The 15,982-nt window shown below is 41.8% G+C and overlaps 1 protein-coding gene across 1 annotated transcript in view; it reads left to right on the plus strand.

The window, feature by feature from the left end:
- The window catches only part of syndig1l (synapse differentiation inducing 1-like), a 40,749-nt gene that overhangs the window by 16,089 nt on the left and 8,678 nt on the right, over positions 1-15,982 (plus strand). The window contains exon 3 of the mRNA XM_085770902.1: positions 13,184-13,321. Coding sequence (XP_085627028.1) covers positions 13,184-13,321 — 138 coding nt within the window. The remainder of the gene's footprint in view (positions 1-13,183; positions 13,322-15,982) is intronic.

Here is a 15,982-nt window from a genome sequence, read left to right on the forward strand (position 1 = left end):
AAAATGCAAGATCATTTTTCTGACTGATTTATTGCCCGTGTATCTGCTTTCGGAGAAGCGGAGAAGTTCCGCTTCTTTCCCCCGTCCTCCGCCCGTTGTCTCCGTTGTCACTTTGTTGTCACAAAAGTTGCTGCGCCACAGAGAGCACATGGCTAATTAAATATGCACGTGCTGACCATATATAGTTGTATATAGGCGTTCCGGGGGCGGAGTAAGAGGTGTGTTCACGTGTGCACCATTCTTGAGTCCTGTGTGATTTATTGCGGAGAGTTGTGCGTACGCACAGTTTGATTGATCTGAAAAAGGTGTAAATATTTAGGGTGTACGCCATTTTCGTCTTTTCGCCGTACGCAAATATTTAGTAGCAGTTTTACACCCTCTTTGATAAATGAGGCCCCTGGTTGTTTTAGTAGAACATTGCACCATAGGCCTAATGCCTAAGGGAGAGAGTTACCTGAGCCAAGATGGCAGCCATGTGGTGATGCCGTGTCATTAGGCAGCAGCGTCAGGTGAGTCATCTAGTCTTCTATATCTATGAGAAATAAGCAGCAGGTCTTTTTTTGCCGGATGACGAAGCCATGACGCATCAATCCACGTCGATCAGATCGCCCCACACAGGAAGTCAAACGCACAGAGCATCCGGAAATTTTCGAAATAAAACACAACAACAAACTTTCCGATCCTAAATCATCACTTTGTCAACATTAGTTTCACCTGCTGGCACAAGCAGCAAGTCATCAGTCAGTCAGAGGGACCTACAGCTTATAGGAAGTCATAGATGAAAAAATATTAATCATGGAGGTGGAAAACTGCAATATTTCATGATACAACACACCCGTTCTACAAGAAAACAAATTGAAAGTAAAAAAATACCTAACAGAAGTAGCCTACCAGAAAATCAACCTCAGAAAGGCAATGGGAACTGTTGTTTAGTCTACATTTTAATCTCACTTTATACACGGCTGTTATCGCAATAGTTTATAGTTCTCAGAGACCCGACACATCCAGTGAACGAGGGTTTGATATGTCAAATTTGGGGGATATAGTCTGACTCAAACAGCTGATAGGCGTTGTGATACAGCGGAGGAGTTAGTTGCAGATAAACTCCTTTTTCTTCCCGACCAGTTGATGCACCGCAAATAATTTGTGTAATGTATGCTTAACCTGGTGTATTATTTTCAGATGAGACTTCTTGTAGGCAGTGAAAACACACTGTTAGTTTGGGTCTGCACAGCTGTTTATCTCCTGTATCTCTCTCCAGCACTATGGGCTGGTATGGCTAATTGTTTTTGTGTACCTCATACAACCCCATTTACAAAATTAAAAAAATAAACTGAACTATCCCTTTAAGATATTCATATGGATATTTGTGCTTTTATTCCAGGCAACAGGTAAATTGACAGCTTTAGATGCAGAGCCACGGTTCTGGCTGTGAGGGAGGTTGAGCCTCCTGCTAAACCATAATAAGCTGGAACATGTGGGTCTGAGTGACAGGAGTCAAGTCAGGTAGATCGTCTATGTTCTCTTTAAGACAAAGATGGAAGAATAACATGGCAGCGAAAGACTGGCCAAGGTCTGGTCATTAGTTTCAACCACTCACCTCTGCAAATTATTTGTGGTAGCCTCAGACTGATGAGCTAACTGGGGTTAATGAACCAGCAGGAAGTGATTTACATTGATCTTAACCAGCTCTTAAAGCTGCTTTTCTTTCTCAGTGATGTCTGGTCTGGGTATGCAGACAGCAGCTTCTTCCCTGCCATGAAGTTATTTTGGTCGATAGCTCCTCGTTCAGATTTCAGCTTCATTTGGTGACAGAGTTCTGTTCCAGATGACATGTTTATTGATCAGGAAACATCGAGCAGACACATGGTCAGACGTACAACAGAAGACGATGAGACACTCATGCAAATTGAGTTATTTATACTGTCAGTCACTGCAGCAGAATATCTGACCAGCTTGTCTATATGTCTATGTCTGGAATGGTCGTTTCAACCGCTGCCATTGCAAACTCCTATACACAGAGGTAACTGATGGAGTGGAAATGCATTTAACAGCTGGAGCAGGGTATGACATGATAGAGACATGACCCTGGGACTCTTTGATCTGGCAGTGATTTGCTCCATTAAAACGTTCATGTATTCTCACCTGCATAAAAGATAGCACATGAACTAGGGGGGAGGACCTGCCATTTCTATTTGTTTGCCATTTGTTACACCTTCCAGTGCATGAAATTAGCATTTATCAATATATTTCATAGTCACATAATAATGTGAGCATGTGGTGACTCCACTCATGTCTTCTCCTCAGCTTTTCTGACTGTATCCATGTATTGTTTTTTTCTTTTCTTTTTTTTTTTAGCTCAAGCAGTCGACTGATAAAATCATGTGTGTGGGTGTAAAATAATAGAGAGATCAGTTCTGAACTAAATATATTTCCAGCTGCCCTCTGCCTCATCTCTGCAGCATTTTAGATTAAGCCAGGTTTGACTGGAGGGGTTGTCCATTCTCACTAAATCTGAGGGGACATGAGCACTTATGCCTTCATTAAATTTAAAATGTAGTCATGCTTCAGATCAGTGCACACATATTGTTCCTTTTTCTGAGCAGTCCAGCAGCTGATCTGAGCCTGTATCATATATTCTGGTGGAATCTTTCAGAGATATCCCATTTCTCATCTAGCAGTAAATGACAAACCGATCTCTTGGATCATTTCAATTCAGGTGTGAGCTCGTCTGTCCGATGGATTTTAAAGCCTGGCTCTCCTCCGCTAACTGGGGGAATTTATTCTACGGTTTGCGGTGTCTATCTGAGCTATAGAAATCGTCACTCAGCAGTGCAGGAAAAATAATTGTGACACATCAAAAGATATAACATTATTGCTGAATAAATTCTGTGAAGCTCACCAGGACGAAATAAGTCCTTTACACCGGTTTTCTAGATCCCTAACCCATGAATCACAGGTGCTGTAGCACAAAAATGTGAAAAATATTATATATAACAAGAAAAATATTTAAATTGAATCTAACTGAAAGCACAATAATGTAAAATAAAAGATAATCAATTTTTCAGGTTCTCAGTAGAATCCCTTTTTTCCTTTTTGGCAAATTTGTCCCACACTGCGAGGTCACCGTCCAGTCAAGCATCTCAAATATCTTCAACATTTTATCTTCCTATGAGCAGCTCTGGTGAGGATTCCAGTCAAAATGTCATGTTATTCTCTGAATTTGACTTTTTTTTTTCAGTGTAAATGTTTTTTTCCCCGGTGTAATATCAATCTTTAAAACGTCTCTGCCTGTGAGTGCTTTTTCTCATGGTCAGCCAATGTGACAGGTCAAACCTCACTGCTCAGCTGCTCATTAAAAATCTCCTCCACCACATGGTAACCTGTCACTATGTGTGATACCGCGAAACCCTTGAAAAGAAGTTGGAAAGCCTGCAAATGTGAATGAGGCACATATCCTGTCAAAGGCTGATTATGCTGTTGTTGAAGTGAAATTTACATTTCAGACGACGCTCGGCTTCTTCTTGCTGCGTTCGCTGCTCGTGTATTTCTGTCAGAGGATGACTCAATCAGTGCAATTACACAACTATTACAGTAACAGCAAACGTCCTACAGTATACCTACTGAGTGGCGTATTTGCCGTCCAATACAAAATGAAGGCAGCCAACCTGACTCAGCTGCCAGTCTGTGGTTGCTGGGGTGGAGCGGAAGAGAAACAGCCAATCAGCCTGATTCAGTGTTTTTCAATAATCACTCGACGTGCCTTCTTTCACTCTCTCGTGACAACACACTGCACCATACGTCACACTAATGGCCATTAGGAGCGTAAAGAGAGCTGCAACCAAGTGGTGCACAGAATGATGCAGGAGGTCTGATAATCTAGAATAATGGATGTTTTTTTTTCCATAAATAAGGCCATAAACTTCAACCGCTGATGGATCCAGTGCTGTTTACCTACTATTATATTCTATGTGTACTGTGCAGAGGAAATGATAAAAGCTCACAATGCACTTCCAAGAAATATGTCCTTTCAAAGTACATCATTCTCGCTCCCTTTGAAGGGTTGATCTCAACGAGCTGAGCCCAAGACTTAAGATTTGATCAACTGTAAAAGCACAAAGTAGTTTCTGACAGTTTAAGTCATATAAAAAATCCCAGGTACAGGTCTGGTAAGGTGAACGAGCAAACGCACTCATGCACCACTGCAGACTTTGATTCCAACTCCAGCAGCATTTCTTCACCTGTGGACCACAGTTGGCAGCGTTCCCAGATGGGAAACCGGTGAGGGATTTGTCACTTTTCTACCAGTCTGGCCAAGCAAGACCTTTGTACTGTGGAAAAAGGTCTGGCTGCGCCAATTATCAATCTGCTATAGGGCAAAAAAACAATCTGGCTTGTTTGCATGTCTTTGAACCAATCACAGTGTCATTAAAAAGACTAATTCCCCGCAAGGAAAATGCAACAACAAACAACAAAGACGTACATTTCTGTGTTTCTGTGTGAAACTTGATCAAAACTTTGACATTTTCAGTGTGGGGGCTGCTAGCTCTGAGCTCTGCTGTTCTTACCCACTGTGAAGGGGATTTTGAAAATGGTAACAGGCAAGGGAAGCCAGTGAGTCAGACCACAGTTTTAGTGAGTGGTGCATGTTGACTGGCTTCCTGCTGTTTCCTCCTGTTTCCTCCTGTCTACACTGTCCCTTCTCAGAGCAGCAGAGAGTGGGTGTTCCAGCAGCAGCAGACAGTGGCTGAATCGCTCATCCTTAACTGGGTGAAACAGGTGATATCTCCCAGAAAGCAAAACATGTGAACTTTTTTGATACTGTGCAATAATGACACCATTCCTAACACTGTAGACGTAGAATAAATAGATTGTGTTGGTCGCCACTTCTCACCAGTGTTGTGGAGATGTAGTTGAACTACATAGCTTCAATTTGCTGTAACTTGCTACTAGTAAAACTACATTCATATTTTGTGCTGTGTCAAGTATTTCAACTACTTTTTGGGTCATTTTTTGTAGTTTAACTATTCAATTTACAAACTAAAATGTTGGCCAATAACATGAACCGGAACCGGCTGTCTGATAAAAACTCTGAGAGACTGCTCATGTGTCGTGTCACCAAGCGATTCTGCCCTGGCGTCTAGTGCCAGTGCCTAAGTGTTAGGCCCAATCCCATTTCACCCCTTGGCCCTACCACTTACCCCTACCCCTCCGTTTTGCGCGTTCACGTGTAGGGGTAGGGCTGTCCCAATCCCCCGTGGCTGTAAAACGAAAAGCTGTTTTATTTCTTGCTGTAGCGCTGTTATTACGTCACTTTCTTAAGTTTTAATATTTTTTCTTGCGATAAAGTAACTGTTTAGGTCCCAAATGTGCGGTTAGTTTACCCAAATGACGGCGGGTTAGAAGTTTGCTCCGACGATTTTTCGGAGAAGTGAAGCTCCAGGAGGAGCGGCTCCTCACAGAGACAGCAGCCGGCCTGCAGCGCTGCTCCACCGGCCAAATTACGTCCTCGTCCCGGTCCCGCCGGGAGAGAAGGCGGTCGTTAATTAACTTATCCGCGGGTTTTTAGAGGTTTACCACCAGCATGTTAAATTCTTTTTAGCATTTAAATGTTGGTCTCATTGATGAAATCTGACAATTGTGGCAGTAGCAAGTTTATTTGGATGAAAAGTGAAGCTTCATGTATCAGACAGAGGAGCAGGCAGCTGCCTCTGGGCTCTGTGTACAGAAATCACCACATTTACATCAGTAAATAAATGTTTTACAATGAACCGATCAGTCTGCATTAAGTTTTATCTTATTTTATGAAGTTATATGGTACACGGCTATTTGATTTCTGGCAAAAGCTCGCCGCATCAGCTTACGTAAAAGCCAGTGAGACTACGTGATGACGTATGTGACTGTTGAAGGGGTGTCCCAATTCGGAGGGGTTGACTTTCTACCCCTACCCCTTGTAGCTCCGTTTCAAGGGGCGAGGGGCAAGGGGTAGGGGAAGGGGTAGGGGTAAAAAAGAGGAATGGGATTGGGCCTTAGTGCCTCTGAAGTTACTCTCATGGTTTTAAACATTGTTGCTCCAGACACACCGATCTAGAATATGTCGACCTCTTTGTATTTTTTATGACATATTTTGTTGATTTACATTTCTGATTTACAAGTGGGCATTGGGGTTTTCATGTTCTCTTTAAATTACACAACATGTCTATGGTCAACCTACAGTATGTTGACCCCAAAAAATGAATGTGAATGTTTTGCAGGCTATTATATTTTGTTTCATATCAACCACATGTTGATTTATTTAACACTGATTTAAATGAGTATAATGAGTAAACGTAGTTGCTAAGCTACATTTGAACAAACTACATTTCTACCCCTGGAGAAATGTAGTTTGTAAAGGCTGAACTGAACTACATGTAGTTTTACAAGCTACGCTTCCAAAGTAGCTTCCCCAACACTGCTTCTCACATTGGGACTCATAGTGTATCCTGTCCTCCTGGTCCTTTTGACAGATGCTGTACATAATGCAGTCTAATTTTTGATTGAACAGAAATGTTGGATGTGTACGAGGCAAACACAATAGGCATTGGGGTATATAGTCGGCATTTTGAAAAAAAGAAACACTGTGCTTTGGACCTGCACATTTTTTTGAAAATGTAGTTTTAATATAATTTACATTTTATCAGAATATAAACTTCTGCAATTTAAATGTAGAACCTGAATACTAAAAGGACTCGACTGAAACATGTGGTTGTTACAGAGAATATTAAAATATTCTCCTTATTCTTTATTTTTTTGGAATGAAGTTCCTGAAATAAGAATTAAGTAGCACTTTATTGTCTCTCAGCCAGAATTCACTGGTACTTCTTTAATCCTCGCCTGAATGACAGCTCAGGGTATTAAAAAGTGAATAATGAGAAAGATGCTTCTGTAATGCAATGAGTTTGAGTAATAGCAGCCCTTTGGGGGATGATTACATGTTACAAATCTGAGCAGTTTTTTTTCATGGACAGACATACAGTATAATGATTGTCCATCAGTCTGTTGGATTTAGATGGATTTAGATGGTTTTTACACAAAAACAACCTAAGAGGAGATAAGTCTCTTTTTTCTGATGTTGTAATCGCTACAATGCCTCAGGGACACTGAGTTTATATCCACTCTGTCCCCCTCCATTAGTCTGGCAGGTCCAGTCTGACACCTTCTGATTGGCTGTGAATATGTAATCCAGCCTTGTCATAGTCTCTATTAAACTGCCGAGCACAGGCCAATCAATTTACTCGCTAAATTATAGACGCAAGACAGTTCACTCCGAAGCAGCTGCGATCACAGTCACAGAGCGGTGCGCTGCAGTGTGCCTCATGCATCTTCAACATGTAGGGAGGTGTTGGTGTCGCTTACAGCTGAAATCTCTGCAGGTTTGATTTCTAGATTTGGTTTGATTGAGCATGCAGCCCAAAAGCTAATATTTTAATGTTTTGATCCAGTCACTACTTTACTGCAGGGTTTTTTTGTTGAGTTTTTGTCAAAGACTGTTTCTCTTTTATTTTGAAATATACAAAGCACATTATTAATTCCATTGTTGTGGGATATACACGAGGTGTTCTGGCTTCACAGGGCAATCATTTCTTATTATTTTTGTTAGATTTAATCAGTGTTTGTTTTTGTTGCTTTTTTTATCCACAGCCCAGCTTTTCCTGTGTATTTCTACCTGCTCACAGAGCACGATGTGAATACTAAGCGTGATGTGTAGCGTCTCCCTGTTGTAGCCTCATTACACCATTCTAAATTGCACACCTGTCAACAAGAGGCCACGGGGCAACGGAAAGAAAAATAACAAATATTCTGTTCATTAATTCACCACAGGTAGTATACACCCCACCCCACCCCACCCCACCCCCAAAGACTGTATTGCATGTTTCAGTGCACTGCATCATGACAAGGCTGTTATCATTGTGATCACACACTCTGTGACTGAGTGTCCCTCTGAGGTTCCTGACTGTGGCGGACCTCATGCGGCTGCAGAGCCCGGGCACTTTGTAAATCACAGGGTCTTATTAACCGTGCGGTAAAGTTTGTTATTTCTTTTTTTTTTTTTTTTGCCAGCCATCCTGTTCGGTGGCCCTCTATCACACTGCCTGATAAATTATAACCCCTTTCACCACAGTCACATCTGGGGCCGCGGGCTCCTGCCCTGGCATAACTTAATATGACCATCTGGTGTGGATACAGACCGAGTGTATATTGCACTGATGCTACATTAGGATGCAGGGGATGCGGCTCGTGCCGTGTTACGGCCCAGATGACCTGCAGATGACTCTATGCAAAGTGAACATGCACTGTCTTTAGTAGAAGTGTAATTAAATGACAGGGAACTATTAAGAGCACAAAGCTCCTAATGACTTGTGCCTGCTCCCTTCTCAGATAGCATGTTTTCCTCTGGACATATAGGACACTGTTGCAGAGACTCGATATCATAAGAAAACATCCTGCACAGTTTCTGTGATTAACATTGAATACGTATTAACTGTAAATGTGCTGAAAATGTCATTCTGTGCTGTATTGGCTTTTTAATGGCATTTGCTCATTAACTTTGCTTATGCATTCAGCCAAGTAATTGAATTCCCTTTGGTTGTGAAGTAGTTTGTTTCCATATCCAGACCTCCCTCTATACCTTTGTGTAGCCGCACAGTAAAGCAATTAACTAGTGTAATCTCAACCGCTGGCTTTTGCATCATAAAATGGCTGAGGAAGACAATGTTAATTTCTGTGGGTGGTTTAATTTGATTCAGGGTGGTCTGTGTCTTTTCATCTGTGATGTGTTTGTGCCATGGAGTTTGTTCTTTTTCCTTATACTGTATATTCAAACATGCTGCTTTGTTACTGAGCCCTAAAAGCGTCCTTGCTCATCTTTATTTTTTCCATAAATACAACCTTTGATTATATGGACTCATTATGTTGGATGTGTTCTATAACATAGCAATGGGAAATGATACATTTACATTTTTCATATATGGGCTCATGGCATTAATTAAAAAGTCTGCTCTCATACCATGAATCTGCATTCCAATGCGTCAAAGAATATAATATATGGGAAAGCGAGACTGAATGACTGATCTTTATACAGTATATCCTCAAGGACAACAAGTTATAGCTGCGCTTTTATTGTTGTTTTATTTGAATGGTAAAATAATAATGAAGTGGAGACACATGGATGGTACGTAGGAGAGTCCTCTAACTAAAATATAGATAACAATGTGCAGTTAAAATATGATAGTTATTATGGTCTTACAGTACATTTCTTCCTTTCTTTATTTTCCTGCCATCAGGAATCATCCCCACGCTGCAGTGCTTACTTTGATTTGCTCTCTAATATAGCTTTGCATATCACAAATAAAAAGAAAATCAAATGATATGACAGCCTGTGAGACTTTGTTCACACTATAGGGTGTTGAAAATCATGTTCACCCACACACCATCTTAATTTGATTACCTGCATCCAGGAGTCACGGTATGAGACATTCACTTGACAGAAAAATAGGAGAAAAGAACAAAGGTCCAAACACAGACGTCCAGGTGGGAAGAATGGTGAACGGGGGGTAAAAAAAAGTGGACAGGGACACATTTCCTGTAAGTTGTGGAGGCAGTTTGGCAACAGATAAATTACACAAGCCCTCCTTTTGGTTATGCTGTCAAGGCAGAGTGGTGAAACCATCCATTAGCTCTTCGTTACCTGTCAGCCTGTTGCCTCATGTTGACAGGATTTACGCCCCACAAGACATATCTGAGCTCAGCTAGCAGCACCAACATGCATAGTCATTAGGACTTTCTAGTGCTGGGGAGGTGGTGAATGAATGACAATGCACACACACACACACACACACACACACAGGCACATGCTCGTTAAAAGTCAGGTGGAAAATTGGTAAACAAAGTTCTGTTGCCTTTAAATGAAATTGCAGTCTGAATCCAAATGCCCGTGGATCAGTTTTGTGATCTGTAACTTTTAAACACTGGTTCCTGAGAGTTTGATTAGAGTTTGGATGACACAGATTTGAGGAAAAGCAAGAGATATTGGTGTGAATGCACCATTTTAATAATGGGTGCATGGGACAGCTTTGCAGGGGATGGAGGGGGGGTGGGGTGGGGTGGGGGTGGCCTCTTTTCATTTGCTCTGGGTCTCATGCAGCCATTTGAAAACATGATGATTAATGACCTTCCTGTAAATGGCCGGCAGGTCTGCATGTAGCTTCCTGTGCACGCTGACCTGTCTGCAGGTCTGTACCGCCTCCAGCCGACCTCATTGTTCTCTTGCTTGACTGACTTCCTCTGCCTCTCCAACTTCTCTTTTTCTCCTCCATGGTTACCTAACCTAAACCAAACAGCTAGGATCCCTGGATGATGTGTGTTTTCATTCTCCAAACAGCCAGAAGGCTGTGCAGATATTGTCAGTGAGCTGTAAGGCATAGAGCAGAGCAGGGCTGTCTCTGCAGAGATTGTACTATAGCGCTTGCTTAAGGCCATGCCAGCAGAATGACATTATGCGAAATGTAGGCATGCATTATGCTCATGTGTTATGACCTTTTCTGCCTCAGTGCTGCATTATGAAGAAAATGAAAACATATCGATCATGTCGAGCTCACAGCCTTTAACAGGTTCATTAGTGCAGCTTGACAACAGAGTGGCATTGTCTTTCAGAGCACGGGGCAGGTATTCTTTCACATTTAGAGTTGGATTGTTTTTCCTTCCTTCCTTCCTTCCTTCTGTTTTGGAGACAAATCAATCCATTGCTGCCTCCACCATAAGTGGGCAGGGCCCCCACACATAACAACCACCCACTCACTAATCCTTATCATCAATCATTCAACAGGACTATAAGGGGTGTGTGTTATGAAAATTAATTGAAAACTGTTTCACCCCTTAAAGCAAATGCTTTCCCAACACACTTACTTAGCTGGAGTAATTTACTTTTACTACAAAGCAAACACCAGTGAAGTGCACTCTCTCTTCTTGAAATAAAACACTCATATAACACAAATTGCAGGTTTTAATAGAGTAGCCCATAGTGCCCTTGTTTATTTGAATTATTCATGCACAAAAACATGCTTTTATATTAATCTGACCCTAATACAGAATTACCTAGTAATGTTTATCATAGAGCACAGCACAGCCTTAAATGCAGAATGATAAAATACATTTAGAAAGCTTGGGACCCCCAGGTGTCCTTGAGGTTCTGGCATTGACTATCAGCCAGAGTGTCCCCTGGGTTGTTCCTCATCTCTCTTCTTCATTTCCTGTCATCCTATGTGTAAAATCCCTCCAAAAGTAATAAATAACTTATAAAAGAAAAACAGTTCTTTGCCTCATTGGGAGTTTGCAGTGAGTCATGAGCCTGGCGCGAGTCAGTCAGAAATGTCAACACACCAGTCCTAGAAAAGTCAACAACTCCATCTGACACTGACAACATGTGCTATCCCAGTTGAGCTTCCAATCCAATCCGGAAAGCTCACCTGGAGGAAAGAATTGGCCCATACGTATGTACGATGTCAAAAATAGAATATATAACACTGTAATCTGACTGATTTTAAATAACCGTCCAAAACTCATTAGGCACACTGCAGTACAACCACAAGAAACCATACAGGGATTAAGTTAGTTGAGTTATAAACCCACTGCAAATACTTTCAAATGAAGGATTATATGGCGATAAGATGCCACATTGCTGAAAAAGCAGGAAAAGAACGGGGGTGGAGGGGGCGCTTCCTTCATCAGATTACTGTCTTGTTGAGCACTGCTCAGTGTGTATTCCAGCCCTCCTCCATGTCCCTGTTGTTCGCCTGATTTCCTTCATCTCTGATTGAAATGTTCATTTTAACATCGAACTCATTCATATTTTTGACACCACCGCATATTGTTAACCTTGATTATTTTCATTTATTTTCCATGTCCCACCATGCATGCTGGATCATCCCTCAAACAGGATGATGTGTGAAGGATGCAGCTTAATTGCTCTTATAGAAACCGTGGCCTCAATCTGCGACTTCTTTTCATCACAGTCACAGCGGAAAAATAAATCTCTAATCCTAGTCTTGTCTTTGTTGTAGGGGGAAATCAACTGCAAATGATTGTTTGTGTATCTGTATGTTAGAGGTTAAAGTGGCCATAACAAACGTACTTTAGAAGTGCAAAGCGCACCGATGTTTTCTGATGTGGATCAGGGCTGAGAATCAGTATGCAGATGTATGAGCGTGTGTTCTCCTTTGCTGAAGGCGTTACACTTCCGTGTGAGGAATGTTGCATGGAGCGTGAAATAGTTTCATAAAGCTTTAGGGAGGAGGTGCGTTTGATTCATAACTATTTCACATCTGAAATGAAGAGTACTTTCAACCGTAACGTTTTTTTTAATGCCATCTGTTGTTTAGATGCTAAAATATAGGAATCTGAATATCTCGAAACTAATGAGAAACTAATGGGCCATCACAAGAAGTCCATGAATACGAGCTGTGACATTACGCGGAAGCAAATGATCCTGTGTGTGGCGACTCGCCTGTGTTTTGTTTCCCATTACACAAATGCCTTTTTCTTTCTCAATGAAAGCAGACTCTTTCCCCACCCAGTCGACTCGAAAATCACATCAACCTGTTCACAGACAAAACAAAAACTGTTTGAGTTTTCTCAGCAAAATCTGCCTCGATCCTCCCGTCTGTCTGCAGAGCTACTTCACAAATGATCAAACCTTTACAGAAACTGTAGTAAATCGATGCAGTTACTTGTTACAACTTTTATTTTGCACGATTATCCCCATGGGGTGTTGTCGGATACTGTTGGGTATTGTACGGATATGACATGTTAGTGACTGACAGAGAAGTAAAAGCTGCCAACAGCACAGTGTGATCTTTTCTGAAGTTGAAATTAATTTGAAGTTGTTTACTGTGAATTGATGCTTAGCCATTTTTTGAAAATACGCCTCTGCATTTGTTAGCTGAGATTCAGACTTTTATGTTTGTGTGATAATATGAAGATTCAGACTTGAGACATGACTTTGTCTTGGCTGCTAAGATGCTTTATGCACATAAATCTAACCCCCACCCACCACCCACCACCCTTAACAAACATAACTCACATCAAACAAAAAAATGGCACAAAATGTGTGTGCGTGTTTTGACCTGAATTGCTGTTCTCTGTGCAGACGGATTGCTCCAGCGACAGTGAGAGCGAGGACAACTTCATAGTCGTCCCTCCACGAGACCACCTCGGCCTGGCCATCTTCTCCATGCTCTGCTGTTTCTGGCCTCTGGGGATTGCAGCCTTTTACTTCTCACAGGGGGTGAGGACACTGACACACATATACACATATTGAAACGAGTGCACACCAGACAAAGGCCTGTGAAGTTGTGGTTTTGTCACACATGGATGATGCAACATCTCTTTGTGGAGGATTGACATAAAACAGGGGCATCAAGCCACATACGCACACATTTCTACGCATTTGCGGACACGCAAGCACATAAAGACACGAGCACATATACCCAGCTCTGTGTGTGACTCATCACCGAGAGATTAAGGGCTATCACACGAAAAAATAAAAGACTGACAGTTGACTTGCTTTCCGCCCACGCAAGGCCGCTTTCCACTGAGGCGCCCATCAATAACTCAAGGCCAAACTGTAATGGCTGCTTGATGCTCTGTAAACAGACTGAAAGGTGCCTTTAGGAAAAGTATATAAATCACCTCCAAGGCTGTAGACTCCAAGAACGGAGGTGTCGAAAATACAAGGATGAGAGAAGCCCTTTGAACAAGTGGCATTTTTTAATTGGAATGGAGCTGAACCCAATTCCAGGTGAGTGGAGGTTTTGATGGGGCACATTAAATAGTCCCTTTGCTGCTTAATCTGGAAAGTGAATTTGTGGATACAAACTGCATGCAAACATATAATCCTAAACAGGTAATGGGCTGGCAATCCACAGTATACACACTGAGGCACGGCACTTGAGAGATCCAGTGTTATACTTTGATGTAAAGATGTGGTGTTCTGGAGAGTTACATCATACATTTTAAGATTGACCTTTAATCCTAACCTCAACACCCACCTTAAACATTAGGAGTTTTTCTTAACAACGGGAATCAATGTGTAATGTACAGACAGTTATTTCCAAAGACAACGATCGGTCAGGGTGACAAAGGAACGCTGTTATTGCTGAAGCTTTTGCCGATATGTTCTTAGCCAGTAACATCGGAAAACTGCACATAATGGTTGTCTAATTGATTCCAATTGGACTTCCTTCCCCTCTTCAGTTCTGGAGGAAACAACTCTGATGATGGTGTGTCAGTCAAGCAAAGAGCACAATGATCGCCACTTTTCCTGCTGCTAATCAATTCAGGCTAACCCTTAAGTGCACCGTCAACTTGAAAGGGCAAAAAAACATTAATAGGCCATCAGTGGCACACACAAACTCACGCATATACAGTGTATGTTTAAAAGCACATGTCAACACACTGCACAGGCATGCTACGTAAGAGGCCGACAAGGTTTTTCGGTAAATTGCTCCTCATTTGACTATAAAATCTTATCAAAAGCTCAAGCGTTTAGCTGTCTTATCTGTGGGCACGAGTGGTCCGAGCCAGATGAAGGCAGTCACTGAATTATCTTGTCAGGAGCTAATTTGATTCTTCCTGGGTAATTATGGGGAAGTGATGGCTGTGTTTAGGGATGGATGGCTTTTCTGCCAATCTCACTCCTTTAGAAGGTGCCGTCCAGAGGAGCTGTCAGGAAAAGATATGGTGGGAGTCCAGGATCGCTTCATTTTATAGCTCAATAAACCACTTCACTGGTCTTCATTTCATTCAATTGTTCAGGACCCCCCTCCCCCTCCCGACTAAATGAATTAATTCTGCAGGAGTTAACACAAAGATATTGCCAGTTTTTTAGCAGAAAATGAGTTGAAATTTGATTATGTGTGTGAACGTATACCTCTGCCTCGCTGTCTGCACTGAGAAGAAGAAATAGGGATCTCTAGAGACTGTCTGGGCAGGATGGAAGTAAATTTAAATTGCAGGAGCTACAGTTGAAGCAAAAAGCCTTAAAGGGATAGTTTTAGTAACATTTTGGCAAAGAACCATTGCTTTTAATTAAAGAGGAACTATGCAAGTCTGGTCGCTTTTCCGCTGTTCTTCTAACCCTCCTCCTGGCCATGTGCATTTGTTTACAACAAAGCTGGTCAAAACTCAATACATGGACCGGTGGATAGTGTTACATAACATATACAATATTGCAATGTGTATATCTGTGTAGTCTTAACTGTCATAAACAAACGATTGCCGGTTATGGAACGGGTTTGTGTCCGGTGTGCAGAGACAAGAGCTCAGCTGTTACTGTAGCAACACAATTAGCTTTAGTTAAAGCTACATTTACCTGTGTCATCCTATCTGTCAAGCAACTGCATTTATGCCAATTTATAGGTATTTTTTTGTTGGAGGATTTGTTGCTTCAAACCTTTTCCTCTAAACCACACAGTTTTAGTGGTTACCGTGACAGTGTAAGCTGATGCATTATGGGATTTGACAAGGGCAGCGGAACGAGCCGGGAGGAAAAGTTAGAAATGATAGCACATCAGCCTCTCCACTTACTCGGAGGACATTTACAAACAAACAGGTTAGCAACTTTAATAGAGTCTGTGGACGGCAGATCAATAGTGTTTTTGTCCCAGTGGAAGGTCAGACCCAGTCGCACAGAGAGAGAGACGCTGCATGGCTTCCCAAGCAGACAGACACAGACACAGGCATCCATGTGCCGATTGAAATGGCTTGTATCCTATTTGCCTACAGACTACATCTTTAATACTGTGGAACGTCTTTATGGTAAATACCCCTGCATAGTTACGGATTTAGCGTCGACCACCCACACACATGCACAGTCAACCGATAATGACTGGAATACCATGAATATCTGGGGGAAATTAGCGTTGAGCGTTTGATTGGGAAGCAGAAT

Source organism: Trachurus japonicus, chromosome 24 (genome assembly GCF_045865225.1).
Source record: "Trachurus japonicus isolate A0001 chromosome 24, Traja_1.0".
In the NCBI taxonomy this organism is placed as follows: domain Eukaryota; kingdom Metazoa; phylum Chordata; class Actinopteri; order Carangiformes; family Carangidae; genus Trachurus; species Trachurus japonicus.